The following is an 18,338-nucleotide window of genomic DNA, read 5'->3' as shown; positions in this document are numbered from 1 at the left end:
GCTGATCGCTGATATATTTATAGCCCATTTAACACCAGCTGCTTCTGACAATAATGAATTGCTTGGCAATTGCTCCCTGTCCAGTCTGGTTTGATGTAAATCTGTCAGCGATTAATATTGTAATATCATGAATGGCAAGTGGAGTGGATATAGTTCAGGACCTTCTGAAAGCAAGTCTGTGCTACTCATTCCTCCTTCTCACAAGACAGAGACAATGGCTATATCTACAATAAATACTGAAGAGCATCACAAACATGTTGTTATTCCTGCTATTGACACAGTCATTTAATGCATTAAGAGTGTACTTTTTCTCTTTATTATGATGGTATGGCTGATCTTGTAGACTGCTTATTTAGGTTTTACCTTAATATTGAGTGAGTTGTGGGTTGCTGTTAGATGACTGCCCTTGAATACAAGAGATTGTGAAAAGAGGACGAGTTTTCGGTTGGTCCGTGTCCAGCCTTCCGGGACAAATCCACCTGTTGTCTTCCAGGAAGTGTTTGATCCTATCAGTGTCATGATAGATAACCGGAAGGCGCTCTGTCTGACTGATCAATAGTTACTTATCATGTCTGGGAATGCCTGATTGGCAGAATCTCCCACCTGGTTTCTCACACACACACACACACACACACACACACACACACACACACACACACACACACACACACACACACACACACACACACACACAGAGTCTGGCTGCTGGAGTAATGCCACCAGTCCCCTAATGACCATGACCTTTTAGGAGGTCACACATTCAAAACACTGGCTGCGTTGCCTGTTACCCCCATTAACTGTTTATTTGACAATGAGTGAAGTGAAGAACTTGAGCCTCCCTTGTTAAAAAATGGGAGGCAGATTTAAGGCTAGAAGTTAAGTCTTCATAATAATAGCCGATGGCAGCAAAACACCCGTCCCCTCAGAGCCAGTGTCTGATTATTTTAAGCCAAGTTAGCGAATGGCTGACGGGCCAAATAAACAAACACAGCTTCAACTTTTTCCTCTCTCTCTTCACACTTTCATCTGTTGTGGTCTTTACTGACAGGCCAAACTGTTTTTTTTTTTTTCCTGAGATTCAAAGACTTTTTCCTATTTCTCCCTCTGCAGGGCAAAGGAATATGAGACATCAATGGAGGCAAAGACACAGGTCCCTGACTCCCCATACAAGGCCAAGTGAGTGTTTTCCCTTTAATTTTAATGCTTTATTCTAATGATTTTTTACTTACTCTCAATCATTGAATCCTCTGCTCTATAAAATGACAAAATAGTTAAAATAAATGCATAATGTATTCAATTTGCAACTAAGAGTTATTTCATCATGTGTTAATCAAGATTAATTAATTCATGCCAGGAATTAGTGAAAAATTATAATTTCCCAGAGGCCAAGGTAACGTGTTTAAGCTGTTTTGTCTGACAACCAGCCAAAAAGCCAAATATAACGTTTAGTCTCAGAGAAATTTGAGTAATTATTTGCAATATTTGCATGAAAATAATTGATTATCAAAATGGTTTATTTTTCTGTTGCTAATTATTTAATTGATCAGTAGTTTCAGCTCTTCTATGGGGCATGGAAGTTGGCTGAGGTAGCATGGAAACATGAATGAAGAGCTGGTGTTTGTAGAGACATTTGTACTAACTGTGTGCTCCTGCATGTTCAGGTTGCAGCGCCTGGTGAAGGACCTGTTAAAGCAGCTGCAGGGACAAGACAGCGGTCAGTGGGCCAACAACAAAGTGTCTGGTCTGGACCGAACTCTGGGAGAGATCTCTCGCATCTTAGAGAAACAGGTAGCAACACCTGGATCACACAGACAACGCAGACAATGTGAAAGACAGTGTGAGATTATTATGTTAATATATTGGTTGTATATTAAATATCAAGTTGTTTTTATGCACCTAAATGCTTACTTTTCTTTAATGTAGATGTCTCTTACAGTAAGTTAAGTTGCAAACATGGGGGCGATCCTCTTTGGTGCATTATGCGCTGGTCTGCAGGGAACGTCCTGCTTCGTCTTGTCTGAAGAGTCTGCAGCAGTGCAGGGCTTGTGCCAGCCCTTTGGCATGTCTCCTCAGTGATGAGTTGTGTTTGGCTGTGTCTCCCTGTGTCTCACCCTCCCAGTGTAGAGTATCACTTACCCCAAACCAACTTGCCTTTGGTTATTGGCTAATGAAGACCAGATTAACCGTGTTTTCATTGTGCACATGGTACCAATAGAGGAGCTTCCTAGCACGAGAGCGAGCATTGTCTCGTGTCTGTGCGGCTTGCTCGACTCAGATGTCACTGGTTTAGACAATAGTAAATTGGATTTCCAGATGAAATGCCATTGATGCACGAGGCTTTATTGAACAAAGCCCAGCAAATATGACGTTTTTTGAGAGATTTTGCTTTTTTCTTACACTTCTTTACAGCTGTATAAATATATATCATTATCAGATATAATGGCAGACATTTATAACTATAGTTGATTTGAAACATCTGTCCCAGAGGTTTTGTTGCATGACTTTTTTTTTTTTTAACAGTAAAACTCGCATCAATTTGAGGAGGAATTAAAACACATGCCACCGTGTTTATGATGAGGAGAATATACAGCCCACTTCCTGTAATGAGGCATAAATTTCCTGCCAAGTTGTGGTTCAAGCCATCGTAACATCCCACTGTGCATGCCTCTGGGCGTGAGGATAGAGAGATTATGGTGTCCCATCAGTGACGAGGAGGACGGCTGGAGAGGCTATTATTGAATTTCCCTGGGGACGCAAAGAAAGAGGTGGCTGAGGTGGGTGGCACAGTGTCCTGTAAGGAGAGAGGAGGAGACCAGTGTGATGTGAGTAGCTCACAAGCTGTCACTACATGAGGGCTCCTCCCCTCAGCGCCACATAGTCCCAGTGGGAGGTCAGAGGTCAGTGGGCCACTGGAGATGTGCTCCACAGTGGTGTTGCTGGCAAGGAGGCAGATCAAGCCTCTGTCTGGGTGCTTTTCTTTGTCTTTAACCTCAGTTTAAAAGCACTTTTTTGACAACTGTTTTGTCAGGTTCTGCTTCACCAGCTTCTTACAGAAACATTCACCCATAGCTGAATGGGGCAATGTGATTGGCCAGTGAGGCAGCATGGGGAGCACTTGGCTCTCTAATCCCTGGACAAAGTCAAATAAATAGAGTCTCCGTCAGCATGACTGTCTGGCCCCTGAGTCACATCAAGTCGGGACCGTTTAGATTATTTGACCTAACAAGCATCTCTCATGTCATTGACTCACCTAGAGATTTGTTTTTCTCCCCCATATCTGATTCAGTCTCCACTTTCTCTGCTAATTCCTTAGACAACACCCGACACTCCCTCTCTTGCACTGCTGTTTGGGTCCCACCCACCCCCCCCCCCCACTCCTCCCCTGTTTTCTAGGCTAGTCTCTGACCCCAGTGTGTTCCTCCCTCTGTGGCCTCTAATGGTTTATTTTGTGTCAAACCTGATTTTTTTCTTTACTTTTCACTGATTGGGAAAATCTAGTTTCCCAAAGTCTTTTCTTTACATTATTATTAAGCACGTATGTTTCTATATTGCCTAAAGTGTTTACCACTGCTTTCAGTTAAAGTGTGTTAAAAAAGAGCAACATGTATGACAGGTAAGGAGCTGTCAGGAGCATGGTGATCTCAGAACCAAAGACCAATTTTCAGTGCTGTCAGAGCGTAGCTAGGCCAACCAGTGGAACGGGTGGGAGTTGTATCTGGGGACATTTGTTGGCGGGGGGCAAGAGTGGCAGCATAATAAAATGTCTTTCTTGGGCCTCCAGCAGACTGACGGATACTGCCCAGATCAGTAGTGTCGGACCTTTGCCAGAGACAGCAAAATAAGGCCCATGCTTTTCAGTTCAGTTTAGAAATTTTCCATCTTTATGATGAAAAAGTGCTTCCACCACTATTGAATTAAAATGTTCTACTCAGTGGTTTTAAGAAAACTCTTAAAAATCTGTTAAGTTTTTCTAAGAAACCTGATGGTAATTGAAGTCTTTCTTTAGTTGACTTTACCAAACATTTGTAAGTTGGACATTGTAAATTTGCAAGCTTCTGGCAACAACATATATATAAAAAACAAATGTTTGAGTACACAGTATGAGGACATTCCTTTGGCCTGTAATGAGCATTTGTCATTATTTCAGAATTTTTTTTATGAGATATCGATCAAATTAATAATAGATATCGACAGAATATATATTCAAATATTTTGTCAACAAAGTAATTGTTAGTTTCAGCCCTGAAGTTATCACATTTTCTGTTAGACTAAGCCATTTTGAGCATTTTTATCCAAGACCTGAATATTGTTATCTTGGAGGCTGCCATTAGTTGTCAACAAATCAGATGTTTAATGGAAAAAAAAAAAAAAAAGAATTACTTTAATTGAAAATGGAAATCGCCTGACTCTCTAATGTCATTGTTTTTTCTCATCCTAAGCTGTCATTTATTCCCAACCAACCTCATTTTTGTTTCCTCGCCACAAGACCAATAGGGAGTGAAATGGTTCGAAGATTCTTTGTGTATTAGTTACAACTAGAGGCTGTCTGTGGTTTCTGTGGCAGGTTTGATTTTGCACCACATTGGCCTTTTGATTAATCTCGGTTCATTTTATAGAATAAACACTGTTTGTAGAATTATCCATTTCCATATTCGCCCCACACTCACACGCTCTACTAAATCATGTGCCATTATGTCTCGTAAACACACAAGTTTATACTCGACCTTCGAATGTTTACTCCAGCAGCCTTGTTGTGGTTTGCAGTCGACTCGGCCCACGGACGTTTGTTTACCGCTCTAAAGCTTTTCTGTAAGGCTGTGTAATGATGAAATCCATTTGAGGAGAGGGTGATCTGTCATACTCGTCTTTGTCATTGTTGGGTTTTATTTGTGATGGAGAGAAATTATGACTTGAAGGTATGGATCAAAGTTGAAGCCAGTCCTTAATGAACTCTGCCAGTTGTTGTCCATCTGTTGGCGGGGCAGGACGACTGAGGCTGTGCCCTCCTCTCTGCTTTAATTAAAGTGTCTGGTAGGAGGAGACTACAAAGTGCAATCTGGCTGGTCTGCTGGTCTGCTGGTCTGCGGACGGTGTCGCAGGAATTGCCAGCTGCTTCGGGCTTCCCATCAGCTGCGGTAACAATGGTCACTCTGGACAATAATTGGATAAGATTGCCCTTGTTGTATTATTCAAGAGCCATCCTTCTCACTTGTGTCTTAATGCTTGGCCCTTGCTGGTGTCCTTTTTTTTCTTTCTTTTTAAAGGGAAATTAGTTGCTCATCCTGTTACTGTGTTTTTTTTTTTTTTATTGTACCTTCTGCTGGTGTGTAACCAGGCATACAGAGATTGGAACTTAAGGGCTCCTACACTTTGAGAAACATGATCGTTTGGCCTCCCACAGTCGATGAATTGTCTGTGCTGTCAAGGCAGACATACTGGAAAATTTGCGACATGTTTAGCCTAGTTTAGCATAAAGAATTAGAGCAAGGGTTAACGAGCAGTCTGCATTGACATACAAATTTAAAATGTTTCTTGAGTAATTTTTCCTCAGACCAGAAGATATCATACACCTTTTTTCAAAGGCTAAGTATTACTCATTGTGACTAGTAAATTGACTTTGACATGTAAAATTTGTGCAGTGACCCTCAAAAAATAAAACAAGACTAAGAGCCTTCAGCACATTAACAGCTCTGTGAGGCTGTCGGCACAGCTGGGCTTTGAGCTAAATGCTAATGTCAGCATGCTAATATCCTCACAATTATGATGCTAACACTCTCATGTATAGCAGGTATAATGATTGCCTTGTTCACTGTCTTAGGTAGGCGTGTCAGCGTGCATATTAAATGCAGGTTTACAGCTCACAAAGTACAGCTGAGGCTTTATTTCTTAAAGGTAGGCATGTCATAAACCACTGAATTGGACCCCGACCTGATGTCACTAGAAAAGTTAGGGGAGCATTAGAGTTGTTACAAGTCATCTTGAGGGGTGCATGAATGTCTACCAAATTCCATGTCAATCCATCAAATAGCAGTTGACAGATGTCACTCACAACCACAAAGCTCACCTTCAAGATGGCACTGGAGAAAAAGACAAGTCAGTAGGAACCATCATTTGGGGATCACAAATGTCTGTGCAAAAATTCATGTTGAAAGTAGTAGACTGACCAACCAACAGTTAGAGCCATGCTGCTAATGTGGCTTGAAAAATATACTCTCTAACAAACTCCAAACCTGTATTACTTGCCATCCATGCATCCAAGAGATTTTTAATGTTTGAGCCAAGCAAGCCTCAAAGCACAGGCAGGAAACTGATAACTAATAACTAATCTGACTTTGACTGCAAACAAGTCTATTTCCCAAAAAGAGTATCCCTTTAAGATGACTGACTGACAAGACTGTTTTCATCCAGTTTGTATGCATATTCAGCTCACTGTGTACATACGCTGTCACTGCAATCACATACAAACATGACTTCTGTTGCCCTCCGTGGTTAAATCATCACTAGATGCCGTTTGCCATTTCAAAGTCGGCTGCTTTGCACGAAGACCAGCATTCACAGATCTCGGAGGTATTATCATGCAAAACAAACCTTTACTTTAAACATTGTTTGGTGAAATGTGCGTCACAGAAATACCCGGTGCCTGTTTTGTTTTCTGTGGACCTTTGCATGCATAGACCACCTAAAGATAGTATGTCAGGTAGTTTGAACTTAATCCTCTTCACTCGTATTGTTCCATCATCACAACAGATAAATCTGTCAGCAGAGCAGACAAGACTCTGACTAGCCAAGAAACTCATGTCTGCTTTTCACAGGAGACAGCCAGGACTGGGCAGGTCCCAGTTACCCCCTTTAATACCATTTGATAAGCTGCTATGAAAGAGCTGCCTTTTCTCATTTAGCCTCGGAGCTTTTAGGAAGGTGTGTTGATGGGAGGGTTAAGAGAGGGGTTAAGCCAAGCTCAGTGACTGAGACCCGATTGATTAAGCATGGAAACTGCTGGCAACGTACAGAAAGGAAGTCCTAATGAGGTTTTTTTTTTTTGTTTTGTTTTTTTTTTTTTACAAACATTTCTTGAGACTGTCTTTGAGTCATTTCTCATTATGTTGAAGGCGAAAGGGTCTTTGGCATGTTTGCTAATGTTTTTGTCCCAAACCATAACTCAGTGCATCTTTATGCGTGAGTCCACCACCGGAATCGAGGAGCAGTTACCTCAGCACCAGGCATGAATGACAGATGAAGAGCTTATCTGTAATTTGGTAAAGCGCTTCTCTCTCAATGTGTTCAGGCTTGTTGGCAACTTCCCATCTGCGGAACAAAAGCACTGCGAAGTGGCTGGATTTTAGCGCTGTCATAGCACTGAGGAGCCCGTAACCTCATTAGGTGGAGGAGTGACCTGCAGTGTAGCACTGCCTTCTGCAGTTGTGTGAAGAAGGCCCTTCGTCAGCGGCTCCCCTCCAGCTCCTTTCCTCCCTGTCGACCCAGGCACAAACATGCCTGATAGTCAGCGCTCGCTCCCGGCTTTGTACTTGTTGATTTATAAGACACTGTAGCAACAGCATCTGACCTACTGCCAATTACTCTATCATCACAGGAGGGCAGGACCTAACTATTTGCACGTGTTCATAAATCTCTGTACAGTATTGCAAGCGAAGTGAGGGAAATAGGAGTATAACTTTAAAATGACAGCAACCAATGGACTCAAGTAAAAAAAGTCTAAATACCTCTATTCCCTTATCAAGTACCGTTTACAGGAAATTATTTAAAATGATTTCCTACTACCATTTTTGTACTCATGAAATCATTTTAACCAATATCCACATCCATAGGCCTACGACTGACTGGATTTTCTTTTTTTGTTATTACACTATTGTGTGGAAACCTGGTGGTTTAGTTCAGTAAAGTCCTTACTGACTGGAGGAGCGAAAAATGTCTGAATGTCTCTTTTTTTATATAATTACAGTCAGTGTGGGATTTAGTGTACCCTTTTTTAAAGTTACTGCCATATTATCGGCATCACCATGCCCACTGTTGCCCCCTCATTTGTGTATTTACTGTCTGCACCAAGATCTGTAGTCAGACAATATAGGGGGAAAAAGACTTTGAAAAGAGCTGTTAGAGGCAAATCATTGCTTTAAGAGGGGACCATTTAGTCAAACACACTAAAATCTGGTTGTCTGCCATCAGCTTAAAATTTTCAAATCTAAGGTTACTGCAAGTGTGAGGCTGCATTGTTTAAGGTTGGGGAAAAGTCAGAGCTGTTTTAGCTCTGCATATGCTAACACAAATGTAAATACACCTTTTTCTTCTAGATACGTATTATCAATTTAGCTCTGATTCTGAAAAGAATCTGATGTTTTTCTGTATCCTGTCCTGTGAGAATGGTTGTCCTCATTGTAAACTTCTCTAATTGGCCCGTTCTTTGTTCAGCCAAGTGGCATTTTCTCAGTTTCACCTGAGTCTGGTCGTCCACTGAGACCACCCTGGTGCTAACTGGAGCCTGCAGAGCATTTGCCTTCCACTGAAACTTGACTTCTGCGGGGCGGAGTCGGGTTGTGCACTTTTGAGATTAACCAGGAATACTTTTGGGATCACTTTGTTTCAGTTTTCAATCCCTCGCCCCTGTAGGAGAAAGAGAGGTTCCCTCTCTGGTGAGAGCCATGTAATCCCCTGTCCAGCCTGTGGCTCGTCGTCCCCTGACTGTACCTCTGTTTCACTCCGTCTCCCTCTCTGTCCTTGCCTCAACAGAACAATGCAGACCAAGTGGCCTTCCAAGTGGGCGGCGGCCTGTCGGCTCTGGAACAGATTCTGCAGGTCGTCACTGCTGCCTCCACACCCACTGCAGTTCCTCGTATTCCTCTCAAGTGAGTACTGTCACCAAACTCAACCGCTTACATTTTTAATGAACATAATGACATACTTGAATACATAAAAGGGAACGGTGTGCTCAGATATTTATTTGTGATTTATCACACAACACAGAACAAAAAAAAAAACAAAAAACAGTTGCTATGCTCATTGGTTTATTATCATGACTTAATCAAGTTTCTGTTTCAAGCCAGTAGGGTGAGCTGTCTCTTTATCTTAAGATCGGAACTGTTTAATTTCTGAAATACTGACCAGTTGTTGTTGAGATCAGGGGTGGCTTGAGCGATGAGTGAGAGAGATGTCTATGACTTTGTGTAAGTCTAAATTTAGGTTCATTGTAGGCTTTGGATTAGGTGTGGAGTGATTTTCTGCAATGACAGACGTTCCTTTATGAAGAATAAAATAACAACAATTAACATATGGACTGGCTTTATGTATTTATTAGTAGGAAAAAGTGTCATTCATCTATTATTTTACATGTTTATATTAATCTAGGCATAGTAAATAATATCAAAGATGGCAAAAATGTAGAGTTTTACAGTTCTGGAGGCTTTTTGTGTAGAGATAAATGTTCGGCAAAGCATTGAAAGAATAAGAGTGGTAGGAACAGATTTCACTTTTTAATTTCTGATTGTGTGTACAAACTTTAAAGGAAAGAAACCCTCCATACTGTTGAATGTCTGTCTGCTCCTCGCTGTATATTCACATGGCCCTCGAGCAGCTGTTACGGTCCTTCTTGACTGTATCCTTTCTCTGACCCGCCTGACAACACACTTCTTTATTTCCTCTTTGCGATTGTTTCTGCAATTGCGTGAGCCTATCTCAACTAACCTACTTCAGCACTGTTTAGAATTGCTTCACCTCAATAAATATCCTCGAAATGTATTAATGAGTAACAGCAGTGCCCTTCTAGAAATGGAAAGCGTTTCCATTTCCATAATCAATTTGTGTTCATTCTTTTCTCTCGGAACACAAAAAGCACACGTGTCCCATCTATCATTTAGAGTGCAGAGTATTTTTGAGTTGTGGGTCTGCCTTTTGCATGCCCTGCCAGTAGATAACCTCAGAGAGGCTGCCGTACTCACTAGTGGGACTCCGTAATGGACTCGAATGGCCTTGCGCTCCCATTCATTAGCATTTACTGGTCTCTGAATCTCTGCTAATGGACAAATGCTTCTTATATTTATAAGGCTTTTAAAGGGCATCACATGTATATTGATTTTTTTTGTACTCTCTCTTCCTCAATCATTGTAATCTGAGGGAATTTCAAGCACACTTCTGAATTGGAAGAAATGCTGTTATCTTAAATGGAGAGACTGTCTTCTTGTACAAAGCGTTTGTTTGCAGAGTTTGTTTGTACATCCGTGCATGACGGCGTGTTAGCTTAAGCACACACACTAACTCCTCAACTGTTAAGACGTCTTCTTTCCATGCTGCGGCGAGGGAACGTGTGGCGTGTTTCTGTCGTCTGCACACTAGCACCATCAAACTGAAGTGAGTTAGGAATCATTATAAAACAATGGTCCTGAATTAGCTTTTCTTTCTTAACCAAACTAAACCTCCCCCACATGGCTAAACAGGTTTCACTGCAGAGATTTACACAAGCCTGAGATTAACAGCCGTCTCACAGACACACACACACACACACACGCACACACACACACACGCACACACGCACACACACACACACACACACACACACACACACACACACACACACACACACACACTATAGTATGTCCAAGGCCTAATAGTTTATTTTAGTAGCTTGTTTAGAATCAGTCTTGATACTTCTGTTCACTGGCTTGCCTGTCAGTTAGTGTGCTGTGCTGCTAACACGGCTGGACCCTTGAGGCTTTGCCAGCTGAGACCTGAGAACTGAACCATAGATAAGCCAGTGATGAATATATCAGCCCAGCCCCGTAGAGGCATTTATCCGGACCTCATGTATTTTATACGATCTGTAGTGTAGCTCAAAAAAGCTTTTTCTGTAGCTTGTAGAAAGTGCCATGCTAAATTGGTGTAGTTATCACAGCAACAGCTGTGTAGGCTGCAGCTCTGTGTGTAAATAAAAGGCTGTTTATTTTGAGGAATCCATGTACAGATTCAGAAAGTGGTGATTTCATTCAAACAAATCTCACGACTCCTTTTTTCCTCTTCCGTAAACCATGTAAAATGCAGGGGAGGCCACACTTTGACCTTGTGATGCCGCTCAGTCAGCTCAGTCAGGTCAGTGTAGTCGGGAGCTGGTGACGAGATGCAACACAAGGACGCAGCCCGGCTGTCTACTTATCACTATCAGTCATCTGGATGACTGTGTGGCCTAATGGGCTGCCATACGGACGCTAGCCCCAGAGTGCGCTACATTATCTGTTTACAGTGATGCTGCCGTATTGATCACCTCCTCCCACCAGATAAGCAGAGTGATTTACAAAAAAGGCAGCTGCGGAGATGCTCCTGCCATATCTCTCCCCAGGGAGGCCGATTCCATATTGTTACCATTACATTAATGAGCTAATTCCTCTGCGAGGCTCTGCTAATGTCCTGGTGTAACCCTGTGGTCTCTGGAATGTCTAGATCAGGGTTTGTGCAGCCATTAGTTTCAGCTGGAGAGATGGTATCTCACAAATAACATCGCAAATGTTAGCATGCAGTTTTTCTGAAGAAAGTTCAGTTTTAGTTTGCATTTAGTGTATTAGTTCATTTGATTTGCATTCTATATTTTTTTCTATTATTCATATTCATGGTTTTTGATATGCTTAATGCCATTATTAAACAATATTTATATCTGGCGCTTAATATTATCAAGGGCTACAACTAATAGTTTATCCATGAATTACTTTTTTTTTCAGTTAACTGTTTGATTTTTACAATGTCAGAAAATAGTGGGGGGAAAAAAACAAGTTGCAAGAGCCCAAAGTGATGGCTTCAAATGCTTATTTTAACCATTTAACTGAAATTAAAAACAAAATCTGCTCAATTTTAAAGTTCATGGGTTTTCCTGTGTGGCCCTTGATCACATGCTGCTTCCTAAATTGACACTCGGTCATCAAAACTTTGAGACCCCCTGCATTATACTCATACCAGAACCAGTAGTATATACAGTATAATCACTATTGTAGGTGAAGCCGTTTTGTCCCAAACTGTTTAACTAGTAAGGACCAAATAAATAAAGTAGAGTCAGTAGAATCTTTGCTTGTCCTTCTGTCGTCCAATAGGGATCACAGGAGGGGAGAGGAAGAAAGGCCTACGTACTGCTTTTAAAACCCAAACAAAAAAAACAAAAGAACAGAGGCACACATCTATGGTCATTTGGGTAACAAACATCCAGTTCTAAAGTTTATATTCTGAGGTTTTGTTCATACTGTATGCTGACAATTTGCATTGCTTTTTAAAAGCCATGATGGTAAGTCAAACAGGTGATCTCAAGAGAAGGCTTTAGGAGTCCTTGGACATCGCGTGTTAACTCCAATTTGTATTTCCACCTCTGTCTCACATGAGCTGGTGTATCCTGTGAAATCGGACCTGTTACCTGTGGTTTTATTTCAGGATGTTTTCCACCCTGTGTATGTGTGAGTGTGTGTGTGTGTGTAAGCACGCACTCATGCTTCTGTGCATGATGGTGTGTGACGGCTCATCAGATTTCTCCCCTCCTTCATACCTGGCCACTGTGGCACGACAGACAGAGTAGATGTCTTGGAAGCACTCAGGGTATCAGAGAGATCAACAGCAGAATCAAATTAAATGTCATTTAGATAGCAGTGAATGAAGGGATTGTTTGACAGCACAAGGAAATGGATTTGCTCCTCACCTTTTATTTTGGCTTAGGATTCTTTTTCTTCCCCTGAACACAAATTTACCCTGTTTAAGAGGCAGGGACTCAACCTGATCTGGAAGTTGGTCAGATTTCTGTAGCGTTGCTCCAGTCAGGCTTGACTGCGCACATAGGAAACACACAGAAAGGGCGTGAAATGTGAGACTCAGGTTGAGGAGCGCTGATCTCAGGGTTGATAACTCAAGGCAGCGACAAAAAGCATAAAGAGCCTTTTACATGCTTGTTGTGCTGTTGTCAACTGATTGAGAGTTGGCTATTCACTATAATAAATGGACTTTGTTGAAAGACAGACACAATCCATAACCATATATCTCCCCACTCCCATAAACCGTGTTTATGTGTCTTACTTCTGATTTATGTTGGAGAGTTAACCGGGCGGTGAAGTCTGGATGGTTTTTGATTTGTGTTGTGAACAAATCCTGACCTTCAGGGATAGAGTTGTTTTTTTTCTAGCCTTGTCTATGAGCCTTTACCTAAAGTTGTATGATATTTGGATATTAGAAAGTAGAATGCAGAGCTCAGTTGCACTCCTCCTCCCCCGACCCCCAAGCCCCTCCGCCTTATTGTGTATAGACCTGTTGGCCACACAGGCAGGGCCCCAGAGGGCTGCAGGGGGGAGCAAGACAGGATCAGGTGTGCTCCATCCTTCTAACTCTTGGCCTCATTTCTCTCTGGATCTGAATAGCTTTACTGGTAAAATGGTATTCCCTGGCTGTGTGAGGTTAAGCTGTTTAGTGTAGGTGTGCAGATTACATCGCTCATTATTTGCGTCTCACTTCATCTCTCAATCTCCTCTTCTTATCAGATCCATCATGTTGGATTCACCAGTTAAAACATGTTTATTGTTTCTATTTGCAAAGCCAAATTGTCCCGAGAGTGATAATGCACTGGGAACATGCGAGGCACAAGCTCTCAATGTAATGGGAACCCCGTAGTGGTGTAGGTGGAGAAATGTTGTCTGCTTAGATAGACTGGCACACATCAGTCCCTACAAAGTTTGTGCGGACTGACGCAACATGAGACGGGATGGCGTGGCACTTTACCAAATTGTTCCTTAAAATCTTTCACTGGAGCTGTCATTGAGGGCCATTCAGATAGTGAGATTCCCAGAGAGGGCGGACTATCAGGTGTCGTGCTCATCAAGCTCAATTAGGTGGGAGGAAACCAAAGACAGATCACTGTGATGGTTCATTGTACAAGCTGGTGTAAGGGCAGAACTCAGACATGTCTTTGACAGCCTCCTCATTTGTTCAGAGATGACCAAAGACAAGCCTGATTAGTTGTGTTACAAAGCAATTGCATGCTCATTACATGAGCAGTTGAGTGAGTCGATTGTGAGGGCCAGACTTCTGTCTTGACAGAAGTGATTTAATTTGAATGTATGTCGGGCAGGTTGGGGGATAAAAGACACCCATGCCTTGTGTCACTCGTTTGTAATACTGATTTGAAAGTATTTGTTCTTTTCTGTAATAAAATCAAACTTTTCCTTAATAGCTCTTCCCAGTTTATATATTAATGTGTTAATTCAAGTGAAAATATCAATGCATTTATATGTTGGACTGTTTTTGCAAAACCAAATGAAAAAACTCTGATAACGGGATCAAACGAACACAGCAGTCAACTGGAAGAAGTTTCATTCTAAGTTCAAAGATGATGCTTATAGCAAAGCAGCCTCGTGCAAACTGCCTGTATCCAATGACAAGAAACAAAACCTAAGAGTTAAGCACATCCTGATGAGCTAACCTTGACTGTTTCTGTTATTTGAGATGGGAGAAATTTGTGGATTATTTAGTTGGCCAATTTTAGCCTTCATTGACAAGAGACAGGACACATGGGTTTGGAGGGTAATGACATATAAATACAGCTCCCCAACTGGAATCACATCCATTTCATTGTGACCGCAGGGTTTGCGTCACTAGATGAGCTGCAGCTTTTGATAATACACTTGTTCTGCTCAACGGTCCCTAAGAGTGGTCTAATGAACAGCAGGATGAGTCAGAAAGTTTGCATTGTCAGTCCTGCAGCATGTCCTGTAATCTGCAGAGTTGTTAAGGATTTGGCGTTTGTTATGTCTGGGTAGCTCGATGTGTTTTAAAACCAGCTTTCATTCATATTGTCCTTTATTTTTAGTGTGTGTGTGTGTGCCTGCGTGTCTGTGTGTGTTTCTGTGTGTGTGTGTGTCTTTTATGACTCCACCAATGTCAAAATCATACCTGCGCCCTTGCTCAGTTCAAAGTGACTTACAGCCGTCTTCATGTAGGAATGACTCAGTATTGCATTTTACACAGTAAAGGGAGGAGGAGCTGCACGGCAGCGTTCCAGGCAAACCGTTATAATCGAAACGGTGACACCGCAGCTTCCCGAGTGTATGTTGTAAAATTCAAACAACAAACATTCAGCAGGAAGAGAGCACCATAGGTGTAACCTGAATGCTACCCTTGACCACAATGAACTTTTTCTGCCGTTCTGAAACCTCTTTGACAGTATTCAAGTCATTTTATCTCTGATAGGTCATATGATATCCCTACTATTGTGTACTTTACTCAACAGGGACATGATCTTAAATACCAGGATAGTGACTTAAGGCGCCTAAAGTAACTCCTGTTCTTTGAAGGAATGTACGCAGCCGCTACCACAGCTTGAATTTCATAAGCTGCGTGCAGCATGTAATTATACAAGAGCATTAAAAAAAAGTACTTGAGGTCTCTTTTTGGTATTTGCATAGAAGCCGATCTTTGTCCCATGTTCACTAGAGAATCAGCGTCCCGATGCGGCATGGCTGCACACAGCATAGTTCTCATGTTACATGTACCTCACCTCTTGCTTCACACAGACTGCACTTAACCATTATGGTTTAACTTTTTCCACCGTGCTCATGCTTTAATGAAATTACTGTCAGTATAGCTGCCATATAGGACACTAACAATTTGCAAAAAGGCTCTGCTCTGTTATTGTTTTCAGGTGGATGGAAGTAAGCTTTGATGTCAGATTTGGACACGATCCGATCACTCAAAAATATAGTGCTTCTCACATTAACACCACATTCCACGTCTGACAGCTTTACTCTGCAATGTCAATAATGATGCGGCAAAACGACTGATGTGCCCACTAGTGTATGCAGAGCAGAGAATAGAGGAAGTTATTGACAGACTTGGGTCTGCCTCAGCCTAATCTATTTTCCTTTACTATGGCAGCGTGGTTTGCCCGAAAACGCACAGCAGATGTGAAGGTTTCAGTAGATATCAAAATGTTTACCAGTTGAAATAAACATGGCCTACTTTAGGCACTGGAGAGGCAGATTCCACTCTCCCAGTGAGCAGATAGGACACGCCATTCCGCCAATGGCTAAAATATACAGTTGTCAGAAAATATTAACTGATGAAACGGGGGCGAGGGGGAGTAGCAGTCACAGCAGAACGATTGGTCAGTTATCTGAGGCATTAATCTTCTCTCGGGGTTGTTTTAGAGCAGACATAATACAGAGGCATGCTGACTGGCTCGGCACTGGCCGCTGCCTGGGGCTGCCTGGCGGCTGTGAGGAGCTGCTGAGAGGAATAGTTTTATCTCTCCAGCGGAAATGCTGCAACGTTTCAGCCAAGATGGGACTGAGATTGCGCTCAGCTCCTCTGAAGGTGGCTGTAGAAAGGGGAGTCTCCGCATAAGTAGCTGATATGAGTGTTTTATTCCTCAAATCGGCTTCCTTACTCGCGCTGTCAGTGAGATATGCTTTTGACTTGTGAAGACAAACTGCACCCTTAAGGAACCACAAATACAGAAGAGTGTGTTTGGTTTCCTGATGACTGCAGATAGTCTTGTCAGTGCCCAGGGCTACACATTTACATCCCAGTGGAAGTGTTTCTTTAACGAATTGCAAGGGGAGTAGTGGCCTGCATTGAGCTGTGTGTGTGCATGTTGTTTTTTTTTTAACTTGTGATTAATGGTATTTGTCATCTCTGTGTTCCCTCTGAGATCCCTCTGTGCTGCTGTCAATACCTACTACCTGGCATGTTCCTGCTGCCCCCTCAACTGCTCTTATGTGCTGTTTAGCAACAAGATAGCGCTCCTCATGGACCTGCTGCTGCATCAGCTAACAGTAAGTTTATTCATCCCAGCACATGACCGAGACCGAATTTGCCATCACACGCAAAATGTTTCACGTATGATGCAATGAGATACTTTATACAAAGTCTTGCTAACCGCACATAAATTTAGCCTTTCTATTAAACCTTCCTTATTTTCTTTACATTCATCTGTTGATATACAGCGCTTTGACCACTGAGAAACGCTGCCTTTCTGCTGGTGTCAGTTCCTGCCACAGTGTTAATGAAAGACAGGGCAAGACACAAGCCAGCGAGTAACAAGCCGTTGCCCAACCTCTCCACAGATGCCTCCTGACTGAGGGAATGTGAGAGCGTAGTCAGTCAGGCAGGCAGGCAGGCAGGCAGGCTGCATTGCGGTGACATGTCAGCCCATATCCTTCAGCACTCTGTAAGAAGGACTGTAAACATCAGCCCACTCCAAACATCTGACGGTGGCGGCTCGCTGGGGCCGCCTGCACTCACAACACAGACGGGACAAGGCACAGGCACAGGGTTGTGGTACGTGCATGAACTCTACTGGGGCTTCCTTCTCCAGTGCCGAGTTCCAATCCAAAGCAGTCACATTTCCTTAGGGCACACAGGGAGAGGTTAGCATGTATGCTTCAGTTTATATAAAACATATCCCAGCAGCTGCTCTGCTGACTGACATATCCAGCAGCACCGCAGGAGACAAACTAACTGTTCTCCATGTGTTCAATGCAGATTAAGAATTGGGCTCAGAAATTGTTCATGCTCCGGCTTTAAGAAGTTCTGATTTAATTTACAACTCAGACAAAAAAAAAGGTTGAAAAAATGTTTGTGTTGTTTTTTTCTGTTTGACTGAGTGCATTTTCATGTGTGTCTGTCTCCTGGTATGCGTGTGTGAGCAGTAGAGTAGAGCAGTGGGGGTTGCACTGCCATGTGAGCATGTACCCTTTTAATTAGATTTGTGGAGAATGTCGGTGGATTTACCTATGCTGTCAGCTTTCACCTCAACCATTAGACCAAATGAGAAGTTTTACCTTTGCAAGGTTCTCCGCTTAACGATACCACTGTGTCTTAGAAGTAGACCCGTGTTTTTGTGTTTCATGAAGTTTATTTGGAAATGAGAAAAACACTCATCTTGATACACTGTCTGATTTCTTTCTATGGGGCTTCCATCATGTCAGCATGCAGCTCGTTTATAATACGGCTTTACTTGTTTACACCAGCTTTTTTGTCCTTTGTGTGGCTGAGGAAATACCTTAAACAGTGACCGTATGCCTTTTTATTGTAGAAAGTCAAAATACAGGATTCCAATTTTTTTTACTAATTTGTGGCCCAAAGCTGGTGAATAATAAACTCACGAAACGGAGGAATGTACCAACAGTGTGGGAAAAGCCTTTTGCTGTACACAAACATGGCGTTTAACGTTAGCGTCTGCATTAATTCAATGGCTGTTTATGCTGTCTTATTTTAAATGCAGCATACCAGCATCAGGTTCATCAAAGAATATAGATTTATAAATTTCTCAGCGTAGAGGTAGACTTCCTTCTGTAATCATCATTTTTTTCTTCCCT

At 42.2% G+C, this 18,338-nt stretch overlaps 1 protein-coding gene across 4 annotated transcripts in view; it reads left to right on the top strand.

The window, feature by feature from the left end:
- Positions 1–18,338, top strand: part of scaper (S-phase cyclin A-associated protein in the ER) — a 57,731-nt gene that overhangs the window by 25,223 nt on the left and 14,170 nt on the right. For all 4 annotated transcript variants that reach the window (XM_070971462.1, XM_070971465.1, XM_070971463.1 and 1 more), the window contains 4 exons: positions 1,111–1,176; positions 1,662–1,788; positions 8,746–8,861; positions 16,670–16,793. In XM_070971462.1, coding sequence (XP_070827563.1) covers positions 1,111–1,176; positions 1,662–1,788; positions 8,746–8,861; positions 16,670–16,793 — 433 coding nt within the window. The remainder of the gene's footprint in view (positions 1–1,110; positions 1,177–1,661; positions 1,789–8,745; positions 8,862–16,669; positions 16,794–18,338) is intronic.

This window comes from Chaetodon trifascialis, chromosome 10 (genome assembly GCF_039877785.1).
Source record: "Chaetodon trifascialis isolate fChaTrf1 chromosome 10, fChaTrf1.hap1, whole genome shotgun sequence".
Taxonomy (NCBI): domain Eukaryota; kingdom Metazoa; phylum Chordata; class Actinopteri; order Chaetodontiformes; family Chaetodontidae; genus Chaetodon; species Chaetodon trifascialis.
This window is presented reverse-complemented; position numbering and strand designations above follow the sequence as displayed.